General features: G+C 38.8%; 1 protein-coding gene across 2 annotated transcripts in view; it reads right to left on the bottom strand.

The window, feature by feature from the left end:
- Positions 1-15,876, bottom strand: part of LOC133598614 (F-actin-uncapping protein LRRC16A-like) — a 135,690-nt gene that overhangs the window by 36,341 nt on the left and 83,473 nt on the right. For both annotated transcript variants that reach the window (XM_061951344.1, XM_061951337.1), the window contains exons 15-20: positions 10,955-11,031; positions 9,862-9,966; positions 9,705-9,774; positions 5,125-5,206; positions 4,919-5,018; positions 4,619-4,673 (exon numbers count right to left, since the gene is read on the bottom strand). In XM_061951344.1, the coding sequence (XP_061807328.1) occupies positions 4,619-4,673; positions 4,919-5,018; positions 5,125-5,206; positions 9,705-9,774; positions 9,862-9,966; positions 10,955-11,031 (489 nt within the window). The remainder of the gene's footprint in view (positions 1-4,618; positions 4,674-4,918; positions 5,019-5,124; positions 5,207-9,704; positions 9,775-9,861; positions 9,967-10,954; positions 11,032-15,876) is intronic.

The raw sequence follows: 15,876 nt of genomic DNA, 5'->3' as shown, positions 1-15,876 counted from the left end.
TTAAGTCAATAGAGAATTAGCATCAAACCAGACAGAGCATTATAATTTCATGTGTTGCTGGAAAATTATTTACATGTGCATGTATACACAGCAGACAATAAACTTGCAAATTTCACCAGCTACAAGTCCCATTAGTTGTTCCGAGTTGTAAAAAACCCAAAACCAGTTCCATTTCGTTTTTTGAGGTTGTCTGTCATAGGGACCCAAGCACATATACTGTACAGCAGATTTTTACAGCTAAATCTACAAACCCCAAAACCAGTGAAGTTGGCACGTTGTGTAAATCGTAAATAAAAACAGAATACAATAATTTGCAAATCCTTTTCAACCTCTATTCAATTGAATACACTGCAAAGACAAGATACTTAACATTCGAACTGGTAAACTTTGTTATTTTTTGCAAATATTAGCTCATTTGGAATTTGACGCCTGTAACATGTTTCAAAAAAGCTGGCACAAGTGGCAAAAAAGACTGAGAAAGTTGAGGACTGCTCATTAAACACTTATTTGGAACATCCCACAGGTGAACAGGCTAATTGGGAACAGGTGGGTGCCATGATTGGGTATAAAAGCAGCTTCTATGAAATGCTCAGTCATTCACAAACAAGGACGGGGCGAGGATCACCACTTTGTGAACAAATGCGTGAGCAAATTGTTGAACAGTTTAAGAACAACATTTCTCAAAAAGCTATTGCAAGGAATTTAGGGATTTCACCATCTACGGTCAAAAGGTTTAGATAATCTGGAGAAATCACTGCTTGTAAGTGGAAAGCCAACATTGAATGCACGTGACCTTCAATCCCTCAGGCGGTACTGCATCAAAAACCAACATCAGTGTGTAAAGGATATCACCATATGGGCTCAGGAACACTTCAGAAAAACACTGTCAGTAACGATGGTTCGTCGCTACATCTGTAAGTGCAAGTTAAAACTCTACTATGCAAAGTGTAAGCCATTTATCAACAACACCCAGAAACACCGCCGGCTTCGCTGGGCCCGAGCTCATCTGAGATGGACTGACGCAAAGTGGAAAAGTGTTCTGTGTCTGAAGTGTCCACATTTCAAATTTTTTTTGGAAACTGTGGACGTTGTGTCCTGCGGATCAGAGGAAAAGAACCATCCGGACTGTTGTAGGCGCAAAGTTCAAAAGCTAGCATCTGTGATGGTATGGGGGCGTATTAGTGCAAACAAATTATTTGCCAAAAAAAATTATGTTTCTCAGATTGAACATTAGATATCTTGTCTTTGCAGTGTATTCAATTGAATATAAGTTGAAAAGGATTTGCAAATCATTGTATTCCCTTTTTATTTACAATTTACACAACGTGCCAACTTCACTCACTAGTTTTGAGTTTTGTAAATGATGGCATTTTATCACGCCTTTGTCCTAAACGTTTCACAATATAGCCTCTCAGTTATGCACAGATGGCTGGAGGACGACCAAACAAGATGGCCTGTCTGATCTTGTGTTGCACGCTGGGTAAAAAAGCAAAGCCCGAACCCAGATGTTTACCTTAAAAAATGAAGCAGTTGGTTTTATATGCTGATTGTAAATTATTTGCACTACTAAAAATATGACAAGTGCATCTAATTTAATAGATTATTCCAAAGGAATGGTCCATGTGTCGAGAAAATGTAGTTACATGTCCCATTTGTCGCCTTTGGCAAAATCCTAATGACTCACATTCCCTAATTAATCATCAATATTAGGAAATCCTTACCCGGGGTTTGCATACCTGCCCTGTTTAATTACAGTGAGAAAATGAGGAAATGTAACTCTGCAGGGGAAAAAAAGACCTTACATTAGAGTGAAATTAACCGTTCATTAAAAAGATGGATTGCGTTTGATAATATAATGAGAAGCTTCTGTGAACATGATTGGAAATATTGCTTTATCTCAGGATTGCAGCCTGTGATATATCATTAGAGAATAAGGTTTATTATTGCATTTCTCTCTATTTTTAATCACTATATTGCAGGATTAGACAGTATACTCTTATTGTGAATTTTATTTTTATACTAGGTTAAGACACTTTCTTGTGAAATTCAGCAGTTTTTAATTCAGTTTTAGTCAGTCTTTTGACAAAAATGTATGTATGTATTTTAGTTTTAGTCAAATTGTAGTCATCTAAATTTATTTAGTTTTAGTCAAAGGAAAAAATTACACAAATTTAGTCGACTAAAATATAAAGTATAAAAGATAAGGCCTCTTTAAAGTTTATTTGAAAGCACTTTTATTTAGACTACCTGCAAAGCAAAAAGTAGCATGATCTTATGGTAAGTGACAATGTAGTTAGTCATGTTTGGCTCCACAGGTCAATGCCAATAAATAAGCACTTGTTCTATTTTTTCAATGCTACGTCTCTGGCAAAGCAGGTATGTAGGTGTGTTTTGAAATGAAGTGTTGATGCATGCTTTAATCATAATTTCTTCATGAGTGCCACAGAACCGAAAATTTCATCCATCCATTTTCTACCACGTGTCCCTCACAGGGTCGCTGGAGGCTGGAGCCCTTTAGTAATAATCTTTAATTTACAGTTGTGTAGATGTCACGATGACCGGTGATTGCATCACGCGTCAAAAATTAAATGTGCCCTCTTTACTTTCTCTCAGGGGTACACATATTACGATGAGGAACATGTTAAATCCGTATATTTTGGTTTTGGCGATGACACATCAAACTTCTTATCTCACAATGGAAAAGCATCTCAGTAGCTCTCCTTTGTAACCCACTCCCAGCCCCTCTTTCATGTGTACACTGTATTCTGAACTTGTCCCACCAATCGACAAGTGGAAATTAAATACGACTGAATTTCGTTTCTGTCAACATTTTTGTCTCGTTTTTATTCTTTAACTAAAATATCAGATACCTTTGTTATAGTCTTAGTCAATGTGCATTTGTTTTGATTAGTTTTTGTCTTATTTACGTTAGGGAAAATTAAGTTGTGGACAATAACTAAAATGAAAATTATTAGTCAACAAAATTAACACTGTTGAATTAAGGTCAGATTTTGTCAAGTACTGGTTGTTTATATTTATCAGCTTCCCTGACACAACATGCAACATTTGACAAATGACCAACCGTCTGAGCATTAAAGAAAAAATAATGTATCGTTATTGGCCATTGCACCAAAATCAGTACTATTTACTTTTTGTAATTCTCACAAAACAAACATTCATGATAATCTATGTTTTTCTAATCTCAAAATCAGTTGTCCAATACCAAACAGAGTAGTACTTTAAGTTAATTATCTTGTTGACCCAAATAAAAAAAATTACCTAATTTTCACGATCCATTTTCGAATAATTTTTAAGGCGAAGTCTTTTTTTTTTTAAATCTGCCTTTTATTAGATATTTTGTTTGGTGACTCAGCTTGATTTAATATGCTTATCTTGAAATTAGATATTGGTTCTTGTTTGCTAACTTGCCCAACATTTTTAAACACTTTTTTCAAGCTTTGACTTGCGTGGGGAGAAGTTGTCTGGCGCCCCTTGCTAATTTGCATGTACTAAATCTAATAATTCACCCAGAATATGAGACAACTCTTTTTCTTTTTTTTTTTTTTTAAATAAAAGAATACTTACATTCATGTGAATACACTAATTTGCTCCATAGTCAAACTTTCATCATCCATCCATTTTCTACCGCTTGTCCCTTTTGGGGTCGCGGGGGGTGCTGGAGCTTATCTCAGCTGCATTCGGGCGGAAGGCGGTGTACACCCTGGACAAGTCGCCACCTCATCACAGGGCCAACACAGATAGACAGACAACATTCACACTCACATTCACACACTAGGGCCAATTTAGTGTTGCCAATCAACCTATCCCCAGGTGCATGTTTTTGGAGGTGAGAGGAAGCCGGGGTACCCGGAGGGAACCCACGCAGTCACGGGGGGAACATGCAAACTCCACACAGAAAGATCCCAAGCCTGGGATTGAACTCAGTACTACTCAGGACCTTCGTATTGTGAGGCACATGACTAACCCCTGTACCACCGTGCTGCCGCACTTTGATCATATTAAACATAAATTAACTGTACAGACAATTATTTGAATAAGAACATTGTACAAGTTATGTTTTGTACAATAGGAAGGGGATTCATAAGGCCCCATTTGTCACGGTTTACCTGATACATGAAACATGACAAATTGGGGTGTGCAGTATCTACTTTAGCCGCCAGATGGCAGTAGAGTGTTAAATATTAATCAAATGTGTTTTATGGCAATTCTAACTTTGACCACAGCGCCAGTCGCTATGTAGAGTGGTGCTTTTCATCCTTTTAAGCAGACTGCATTTCAAAATGATTAACCCCCCTCTTCCTTTCACACAAGATCTACCAGGAATGGGGTCATATGAATGCCTTCTCTACTGTACAATGAAACTGAAATGAAGTAAAACGCAGCTTGACCATCCCAAAAGAACGAGGAAGCAGGAATATGTTTGCAGATCCATAATCACCTACAGTAATAACGTTTAACTCATTGATGGAAATAATAAAGTCTTGTGATGTTTGACTAATTGTATTGCCATAATTGTGCTGAGCAGCCGAACCATTATATGTCGAAATCCTCATAGATCATTCTTAGACCCAGACAGACAAGCAAATGAAAAACTCACCGACTCTTCTTCCTGGATCATATGGACCAGACTATCCAACACTGGAGCAAGGTTTCTAAATCAGACAATAGAGGACAATAAAAGCACACTGAATGTTCCATCCATCCATCCATTTTCTACCGCTTGTCCCTTTCGGGGTCGTGGGGTGTGCTGGAGCCTATCTCAGCTGCAATCGGGCGGAAAGTGGGGTAAAAAAGCTAATTTTTAATATGTCCATCAATATATTTCTGATGGCATCCTCCATTACGAGAGTGGACACTTTTTTTTATCAGTGTATTGGCCCTGTTTACTTGTACTTACTTGGACTTGATGTTGTTGAAGTTCTTTCCTAAAGACAAATGTCTAATAGAGCGGTTTTTAGCCAACCATATGAGCAGAGTGGACAAATCAGAGTCCAGGCCTGGATTAAACCAAAACAAAGATCAGAAATGTTATTCTAACTGACCATTTCCTCTTAGAGTTGGCAAGTGAACACTGAAAAGTCAGAAGAGAGAGTAAAGTCTCACCATTGTCAGAGATATCTAGACTGGAGATGTTTGGAATCTCTGCAATGCAACCTTCCAGTATTTGGGAGCCTCCAGACCGCAACTGTTGCAAAAGAGTACAAAGTGAAGTCACACAACTACTTAGACACACATAATGCACCAGACAAAGTTGAATAGTTCACCAATATGTGAGAAACCACTGGAAGTAAGGGGTTTTCTCAATAGTTGTTGCACGGAAGCTCATAGTCAACCAAAAAGACATTGAATCAGACAAACAAATGTACTGACTTACATAAAGTAAGAATGCAAAAACAATATGACTTAAACAGCAAAACATAAGTGCCATACATGCAACTATGGATGGCAAATATAAGGAAAATAAATGTGTTTTAATGACAGAAATTGGAATACATACTGGCCACAACATTAGGTACACTAATTTCATAGACTACAACAGTTGAGTTGACATAATATAATGCCCACAGGGGCTAGAGTAATACCTTGGTTATCATATGTACCACTCTTTGTAAGATTCTGTTTTCGAATAAAAAGTTTGCCCTGGTATCTGTATACCAAATGATTATCTCACCTAAACCTGCAGCCATGTTTGCCTGCGTGTCATTACGCAAAATCGAGTACCCAAATGAAGAATCTTATACCTTGGTAACTCAGACCAGTACAACTGATAAATGACTCACCATGGGGCCAAAAATAGTTGCAAGTGTCACTCAACCATTTCCTGATACAAAAAGGTGAGAAACACTATTGAATTTACAGCAAACTTCTGTATGAAGGTGACTCCCCCCCACCCTGCTCCGTCTGCCCTTGCAGTCCTCAATAAAGGTGATGTTAAACGTATCCATTTAATTCATCATTTATATCTTTGTTCCATTGTTTTCTGCATTTAAAACTATAGTAAACCCTCAATTATCCCTGTTAGTTGGTTCCAGGCTGAGCCGAGGTAAATTAATTCCTGTGAAGTAAGATTTATTAATCAAATATTTTCATTAGCAGAGCATTAGAAAAACTTGTTTACGACCTTCTAAATACATTTTTTTACATTGTAAGAGACCTCTAGACATTAAATAACACTCTTTAGTCACCTTTATACTCATTTAATCCAATATTGTAATGCTGCCCAAGGCTGAGCTAATTAGTGGCCACAGTGGAACAGCATGCCCAGATTGATTTGGTCTCATTTAGTCGCTGTTATTATTGTAGTAATAATACTTTTTAGCTCATTTAGCCATTTAAATGCTTGAAAATACTCACTTTGAGCCAAAAATATGTAGCACATGCACAAAAAATCTACTATAAAATGGAAGCCGCAAACTTTGAAGTGGGGTGTATAACTATTCTTTGTTTTATGTTCATAATTGTGGATGTCTGGAACAGGTTAATTGGAGTTGCAGTATTTCTTTTGGAAAAAACTGCTTCGATTTTTACTTTATTCATTTTGGAGCGAGTTACAAAAACCGAGGCACCACTGTAATGAAAATTGTTGTCAAGGCAGAGTTTCTCTATTGAATCTTATTAGATTGGGTAGGTGTACCTAATGTAGTGGCCAGTAATTATACATACAGTAAAAGGGGCACGTCATGTAAAACAATGACATGGATAATGGAGCACAACAGAGTTTCACCTCGTTAAATCAGTTCATTACACACAAAATGAGGGTGGAAATGATTTTAAAGTGAGGAAGATGATCATTATTTAGAAACAGTGAACCTACACCAGATGTGCAAATAAAAATGAAGAGCGATGAGAAGTTAATTACTAAGCAGGAGCACATTGGTACTTACACAATGGCCAAGCTTACAGAGGCATTAGGGGGAGAGAACAGCGTGTCAGATGGAAGCCAACAATTAGAAACAACAAAACACAGACGCTTAATGACCATATATTCATGCTAAACACTGCTGACACACACAGATTTGCATCAAGAGGTCCACGTCTTGTGTGCCGTTCAGAGCACTTTGAGCTCAGTATTGGGTGGCTTTCAAGCAAATGCTTCATTAAGACATGAATTCATCTCTGCTCTCTCAACGTGAGAAGATTTCTATTGGCATGTAGAATTGGTTTTCTATTCATGTGTTATCCTTAGTGTTATCATGGAGTCTGTGGAAAGCTCTATTTATATGTTCCAGCTAGGGTGGGAATGATGTGGTGTGTGTGAGAGAGAGATTGAGAGTGTGTGTGTGTGCGTGATACAACAATTAGAGAGAGAACGTGAACACTCCCACCACCCGCCTGCTGTCTGCCAAGTATTTCATTATTCAGTGCAGCCTCTTAATAAATACTCGCTGGCATGTCACCGGCCTGTCAAATGGTTTTTGGAGGGGGTGCTAAAACGATGATTGCATCGCAGCAGAGATCAGCTTAAAATGGCTGGCTGCCACATTAAAACGGCTCTTGAAAAAAGGCTTTATTGCAAGTTCATTTGCAAAGATGCGCCCACATTGCCATTGTTTTCTCAGAGCTTTTTGCTTAATAAAGGCCAATCAATGATGACAATTAGATGTGTCCGATCCGATATCAGTGTAAAAAAACAAGGATTACATCGATTTGCATCTAAACTAGCGGTGTCCAAACTTTTTCTACTGCAACCGTCCACGGAAAATCGAAGGATGCGGGGGACATTTTGATATTTCTCATTTTCAAAACCAATACAATATGTTGATTTTTTGGAAGAAAAAACATGCCTGTATGTCAGCTTTGTGTTATTAGCGTAATTATTTTAACTTTTACTTATCACGTTATAGTTGTATGGTCTTAAATTTACATTTCTATTTGTTTTCCTTATATCGTTTTTAGAATATGCTACGGGTAGTAAAAAAAAGAACATGCGGGCTGCAAAAGGCACCCGTGCCGCACTTTGGACACCCTTGATCTAACCCTTCCGATACAAGCAATCTTGCAACATGTTTACTTGTACAAAGCTGGACAGCCAGTTCACATGTAAATGTCCTTTAGCAAACACATAAGGTGTTATTTTCTTATTAGTAATTTAGTGAAGTCATTTACAAAAGGTAAACTGGTAGGCTATAGGCTACGAGGAGCTAGCAGCTACACAAGAACTAAGCACTCAAAGCTAGCTAAACATACATATTAAGTGTCCTTAATTGAACAATATTGCAGTCTAAAACATGACATTTGTCAATATAACTTTGTCAAATAATTATTAGGGGTGTCCCGATACAACTTCCGATACGATGCTGATATTAGAGCCTTGAGTAACGCCTGATACCGATATGAGTCTAATACGATATCAGTACGAATCATAGTTCATGTTTGTATTATCTTGTAGTGTGGACTGTTAGAAAATGCTTTTTCGTCCAGAAATTATTTAGAGAACAATGGTAGGTATGAAAAACACTATCCTCATGACAGATTTATGTTGTCTTTAAATTGAAGCAGAGTGTTAATATTTATTTAGCGACACCTAGTAGCCACACCAATTCATTATGTGAGTTCATATTAGGTTTAAAAATGCAGACACGTTTGTTACTGGACTCTTTCAAATACGCTTCTCTGCCTTGGAGACTTTGTATCTGTAAATAATATACACCGATAATTATTTGATACTTGTGTATATTGACACGTGCTGTTAAATTAAGGACACTTATATATGTCGAGCTTGTGTGATATTGCTGTTGTGTAGCTGCTCACTCTTAGTAACCTATATCCTACCATGTTTACTTTTTATAAATAGCTTCACTAAAATACAAGAAAATACCAACCATGTGTGCTTATTAGAGGACGTTTAGGTGTTAAGTGGCTGTCTTGGAGCTTAATTGGACATTTTGGATGCAAGCCGATATATTCCAATACTTGTGTTTTTGCTTTTATCGGGTAGGGACACCCCTAATGATTATAGTTGCATATTACTTGTTGTATGTTGTAATATGTATACTGGTATGTGCTTTGCTATGGAGTTTTTCCCTCCACTCCAGACTGGGCCAACTTAGGAGCCCAGTCTAGATTGCCCAGTGTTCTTTTACGTGGCCCATCAGCATTCCTGTTCTGTAATCCTGTACACTGTTTGTTTATCTAATCTTGAACGGGTTAGTGCTGAAAATAACGTTTTGTTGTACTTGTAAAGTACTTATAAAGACCATACCATAACTTACAGACACAAAGTATACAAGGTACAAGTCTAGAAAGCATTATAAAGTATTCAGTAACAAATGTGTCCTCATTATCATCATCAAAAGTATGTATGATTCCTGCTGATATCATCCATCTATCCATCCATTTTCTACCGCTTCTCCCTTTTGTATCATATCGGATCAAAATCGGTATTGGCTTAATGACAATGCTGATACTTTAATTTAACACTACATATGTGGTATTTAATTATTCAAGGAACACAACAAATCTGACAATACAGCTTGTATGACTGCTAATTTACATCCATAATTTATGAAAAGACCACATTTTCACACATAGAAAATAATTATTACTACATTGCGGAAAAAACCCAACACAAATGTAAAAATAGTGACAAAAATGCAAATGTGCAAAATTTGATTGCAAGGGACGCTATGTGTCATTACTAGGATGATTTTTAGGTGCAAGTGAAAGATGGAGGCAGTCCTCACCTCACAGCAGCTGAGGTCTAGAGACACATCCTTCACGTTGGGATTACTGGCCAGGCCGAGCAGGAGAGCTCTGCAATTTATTTAATGCATTGAAAAAATTAAATAATTAAGACTTTGAACTGTAAATGATATTGAAGATATGTGTTGTTGTTCTCACTTGAGGACATCTGGCACCAGCTTTGTTCCAGACACGTTGATGAAACTGAGAGACATGGCACTGCTGAAGAAGTGCTTAAATGATGGTGGCACCTCTTTGCCTTTCCTACACAAAAATACCAAATGATACTAACTTTTTATACCTCCAAACAAGATTACATCATTTATTTTCCTCAGCACATATTTTTATGGCTGATGCAATGGCCTGAAAACGGATTATCTTTATATAGAACTCAACCATTATCCTGCCAGTGTGAAATTCTCACTATCCATCGGCATTTATCTCGTCATGCTTTGTCTGCTCATACTATCCTCCTCCGCCTTTCTGTGCTCATCGTCCCTCCGCATTCAACCCCCCTACTCTCATCCTGAGCTCCACTCAGCCCTCGATGAAGACCTCAAATCCCTTGAGACTCGGTGAAAAGGGAGATAACACTGAGGCAAAAACTCCACCCCTTACCCATCTGTTACACACATCATTATGACTGCAGATAAACAAACACTTGACAGTCTTTATTGCTTGTAATGACACTGGGCCACCAGCAGGTGTCACACATAAAACTACCGTAGCCCTATTGATGTTATGGCCTTAAAAAGAAGATGCATATCATTCAATTCACATGTCCTGATGCATTTTGGCTAAAAAGTGCACTGACCAGAGATGCACTTCTTAAATTTGATTGTATTTGATAAGGCAAGGTACCTATGCTCTGTCAAGTGTCAGTGGCCTAGTGGTTAGAGTGTCCGCCCTGAGATCGGTAGGTTGTGAGTTCAAATCCCGGCCGAGTCATACCAAAGACTATAAAAATGGGACCCATTACCTCCCTGCTTGGCACTCAGCATCAAGGGTTGGAATTGGGGGTTAAATCACCAAAAATGATTCCCGGGCGCGGCCACCGCTGCTGCTCACTGCTCCCCTCACCTCCCAGGGGGTGATCAAGGGTGATGGGTCAAATGCAGAGAATAATTTCGCCACACCTAGTGTGTGTGTGACAATCATTGGTACTTTAACTTTTAACTTTAACTGAACATGTGCAGATATAATTTACAGTGTTGAGGGTGCCAGGGCTTATCAAAACCAGAAGGGTTCTTACCTGTGAGGGAAGACGCTCTTTGAAACATTAAGGACAGACAGGTGTTGTACTGACCCACGCAGAAGAGAAGAACAAACCTTAAAAAAACAAACAAATATAATTTAAAAATCACAATAAGAGACAGCTGAGTTTCATTTTAATATGTGTAACATGTCTTAAAATAAACGAGGTCCAGTCATTTAAGTGTTGCTTTCAAGCAACGAAGGCTGCAGCTATCAATTATTACAATAATCGAGTACCGTATTTTCCGCACTGTAAGGCGCACCTAAAAACCTCCAATTTCCTCAAAAGCTGACAGTGCGCCTTATAATCCGGTGCGCCTTATATATGGACCAATATTGAGCCACAACAGGTCTCGCAACTACAGTAACTACGTCGACTTCATTTTCCCCCTTCTACGGCTGCTTACCGTAGAAGAAGAAGCACTTCTTCTTCTACGGGGGAAAATGAAGTCGGCGACTGCTTACCGTAGAACAGTGGTTCTTAACCTTATTGGAGGTACCGAACCCCACCAGTTTCATATGCGCATTCACCGAACCCGAACCGTAATCATAAAATTATGTTATTATATTAAAGAAATACTAATAAAGATATATTTTACAAACGGAAAGTTACAGGAATGTACACATAATCCCCTGTTTACATCTCATTGTGCAACATGTGAATGTTTTAGTGGGAACTAAATGTGATATCTGAAAAGGGTACAAATTATTTCCAAAGCAGGACCTCCACCCAGACAAATAATACTAGTACACAGCTCATGAAAAACAATATGTTATTGACATTGTAAGTGGGCCAAAACACTTATATGAGAAAATAATCTCATGGAAGTGACAGCTGTCATTTGATTACAATAATAAAACATTAAACTTGTTATTTAGTCAGGTTTGGGACAGGTGTGCTGCAGGTGTGACCACAGTACATGTGCACGTCTGACAACGCTCACATGTGCTCCACATGAATGCTCAAGGAGATTTTGCATTTGCTCACCATATGGAAAATTAGAGGGAACATTGTTTGGGGGTATCCATAATACGTCGACAGGGAGAAGTTTTTGTTTACAAGATGAGTCGGGCGTGTCTTGACCTCCGCGTCGGAGGCTCTGCCGAACCCCTGAAGCCGACTCACTGAACCCATAGGGTTCGCTCGAACCCAGGTTAAGAACCACTGCAAATGAAGTCGGCGGCTGCCTACCGTAGAAGAAGAACTTCTTCTTCTACGGGGGAAAATTAAGTCCCGTAGTTGCGAGACCTAAACTTTATGTAAAGACCCAAAAATGGCTCCTATTAAGAGACACGCTTATGACGCAGAGTTTAAACTCAAGGCGATCAGTCACGCAGTAGAACACGGGAATAGAGCAGCAGCGAGAGAATTTAACATTAACAAATCAATGGTGCGGAAGTGAAGGAAGCAACATGATGACCTGCACCAAGTAAAGAAGACTAAACAGAGTTTCCAAGGGAACAAAGCGAGATGGCTACAGTTGGAGGACAAACTCGAACAGTGGGTTGTTGAACAGAGAGCAGCAAGTAGAAGTGTCAGTACAATCACTATTTGTTTTGTTGACATTCCCTTTAGCGCAGCTCCATCTAATGGATGCATAACGTAACCCTAGCCTCTACTGTAGCGTCTATTCTATGCGCCTTATAATGCGGTGCGCCTTATACATGAACAAAGTTTTAAAATAGGCCATGTATTGAAGGTGCGCCTTTTAATCCGGTGCGCAGGGCCGGCCCGTGGCATAGGCCGTATAGGCAAATGCTAAGGGCGCCGTCCATCAGGAGGCGCCACGCCAGTGCCACAAATGTTGGAGAAAAAAAGAAAAAGAAAAAAAAGTTGGTACTATTATTTCTAAATACAAAAAATAATCCCACGTTAATTAAAATGCAAAGTAAAGCCTATTTAATAGAAATATTATTTGTTACAACATTACGCCCCCCCCTCCCACCGCACGATGCGCCCCCTCCCTTCCCGTATCATGACTCTTTTTGGACGTCACCACATCAAAAAATCAACACAAGATGTCAAAACGGCCAAAACTGTCAGGTGCCCAGGGAAGAAAAAAGGGAAAAGAAGAGGAGGAGAAACGAGAAAAGACAGAGGTAGCAGGTAGGTAACGTTAGCCTACATGAAATTATTTGTCTGTCACAGAATGTGATAGTAGCTGGCTTTTTAGCATTAAGCTAATGTTACATGATTCGGCAATTGCTAATCAATAAATAGCTAGTTCTGTTTTAACGTCGGGTTAATATTGTGGAGGGGGCTAAATTGTTATGGAAAATAATAATGTAACGTTAGGTAATTACAGTACTCCCACCTTACATTCCTCAGGGACATTTGTATTAGATCTTTTAAGCAGGTGTTTTTTGTTTACATTGTTATTGCCTTCTGGTTAGCTAATGTTTGCCCTGCAGGTAATAGTCACTTTTCCACCCCTTTATATATTAGGTATAGTTGTAAGTAAAAAAAAAAAAGGTCAAAGACAAAGCTATTCAGTTTCTTGTGAGTATGTACACTTCACTGCCGATGTGGGGGGGCGCCACCTAAAATCTTGCCTAGGGCGCCAGATTGGTTAGGGCCGGGCCTGCCGGTGCGCCTTATAGTGCGGAAAATACAGTAATATATGGAATCATTTGTTATATACACGTCTTTCACGCAAAATAGTTAAACAGGGATTTTAGTTATTGACCTTACATGCACCTGGGGATAGGTTGATTGGCAACACTAAAATGGTCCCTAGTGTGTGAATGTGAGTGTGATTGTTGTCTGTCTATCTGTGTTGGCTCTGCGATGAGGTGTTGACTTGTCCAGGGTGTACCCCGCATTCCGCCCGAATGCAGCTTGGATAGGCTCCAGCACCCACCGTGGCCCCGAAAAGGACAAGCGGTAGAAAATGGATGGATGGATGGACCTTTATTGTTACTTCTTGTAAATGCACATACCATTGAAATTGCACTTTTACCACAGAAGCATCACTATATATTACCTATATAAATAAAAAGTTACGTTAAAAACAAACTAAAAACCAAGTAAAACAAAATAAATAAAAACAAACAAACTGAAAAAAATACTCTCTGATTAAGTGTAATATATTGAGTGACAATGTAATTAATTTATTACATGCACATTTAAAAAAGGTATTCATTGGAAGAGTGATGTTTGATTTCTGGACAGACAACTCGTTAGCATTAACATGCACACTGTACATGCAAACATGTCCTTACATGCACCCATGTGTATGAATAACACATTCGTTATGCAAGTTAAACATGTAAGATGGCGTTAGCTACCAAAATAGACTTTTACCTTGTTTCTGCTTGTTTGCTGCTCTTAAATATGCAGGCTGTTTTTTCCACATGTGCTGCCTCATTTATGTAGTGCTGTTGTGAAATGCCAGCGCCGTTTGACAGTGAAAACGCTTCACCATGACATCTCTCATTATTTGTTTTGAAAGATTGCAAAAAAATTATAGTTTATCTCATTTTCTTTGGGCCCTTTTCTCTCTTTCTCCCTTTTCTTTGAGCCAACTCTCTTGGCACTCCGCTGTCCTCATCCATGCACACACAGTGACCACATCACTCGCAGCATGACCTAAATCACGGTAGGGCCCCGCTCTCATGTGCTTATTATTGGAGCGGTCTGAATTTGATACATTTCTATTAAATGAATTATCAAAGCAACAAGATACAAATGGAAGCTTTTTTTTCTCATCAAATGAATCGATGAATCGTTGCAGTCTTCCTTACTACCAATGCACACAACTCTGGTCACTGACACAAGTAGCACAAAAAGAGAGATTCAGGGATGTCCATCAATAATATAGACCACTGAAATTAGGTAATCTGATGTCACCCTGGCAGAGAACTTGCATTTCTATTTATAAGCCACTTCAGCGTCTAAATGTCTTTAAAGATGTGTCATTTTAAGATATAATTACTATATATTTTTGTTTAAAAGCTCAGATCAATATCTCCTGTGACAGACTGACAGCTGGCTGCATTTCAGACGAATCAATAAGATGGATCTGGCAGGCAAACCCTGTGCAATACATCACACAGTACAATCAACAAAGTGTTTTCTGTTGCATCTAATGTGACACAAACAGCAACTACTACTTCAAATGTACAAACCCCGTTTCCATATGAGTTGGGAAATTGTGTTGGATGTAAATATAAACGGAATACAATAATTTGCAAATCCTTTTCAACCCATATTCAATTGAATGCACTACAAAGACAACATATTTGATGTTCAAACTCATAAACTTTATTTTTTTTGTGCAAATAATAATTAACTTAGAATTTCATGGCTGAAACACGTGCCAAAGTAGTTGGGAAAGGGCATGTTCACCACTGTGTTACATGGCCTTTCCTTTTAACAACACTCAGTAAACGTTTGGGAACTGAGGAGACACATTTTTTAAGCTTCTCAGGTGGAATTCTTTCCCATTCTTGCTTGATGTACAGCTTAAGTTGTTCAACAGTCCGGGGGTCTCCGTTGTGCTATTTTAGGCTTCATAATGCGCCACACATTTTCAATGGGAGACAGGCCTGGACTACAGGCAGGCCAGTCTAGTACCCGCACTCTTTTACTATGAAGCCACGTTGATGTAACACGTGGCTTGGCATTGTCTTGCTGAAATAAGCAGGGGCGTCCATGGTAACGTTGCTTGGATGGTAACATATGTTGCTCCAAAACCCGTATGTACCTTTCAGCATTAATGGTGCCTTCACAGATGTGTAAGTTACCCATGTCTCAGGCACTAATACACCCCCATACCATCACAGATGCTAGCTTTTCAACTTTGTGCCTATAACAATCCGGATGGTTCTTTTCCTCTTTGGTCCGGAGGACACGACGTCCACAGTTTCCAAAAACAATTTGAAATGTGGACTAGTCAGACCACAGAACACTTTTCCACT

This window comes from Nerophis lumbriciformis, linkage group LG04 (genome assembly GCF_033978685.3).
Source record: "Nerophis lumbriciformis linkage group LG04, RoL_Nlum_v2.1, whole genome shotgun sequence".
NCBI lineage: Eukaryota > Metazoa > Chordata > Actinopteri > Syngnathiformes > Syngnathidae > Nerophis > Nerophis lumbriciformis.
This window is presented reverse-complemented; position numbering and strand designations above follow the sequence as displayed.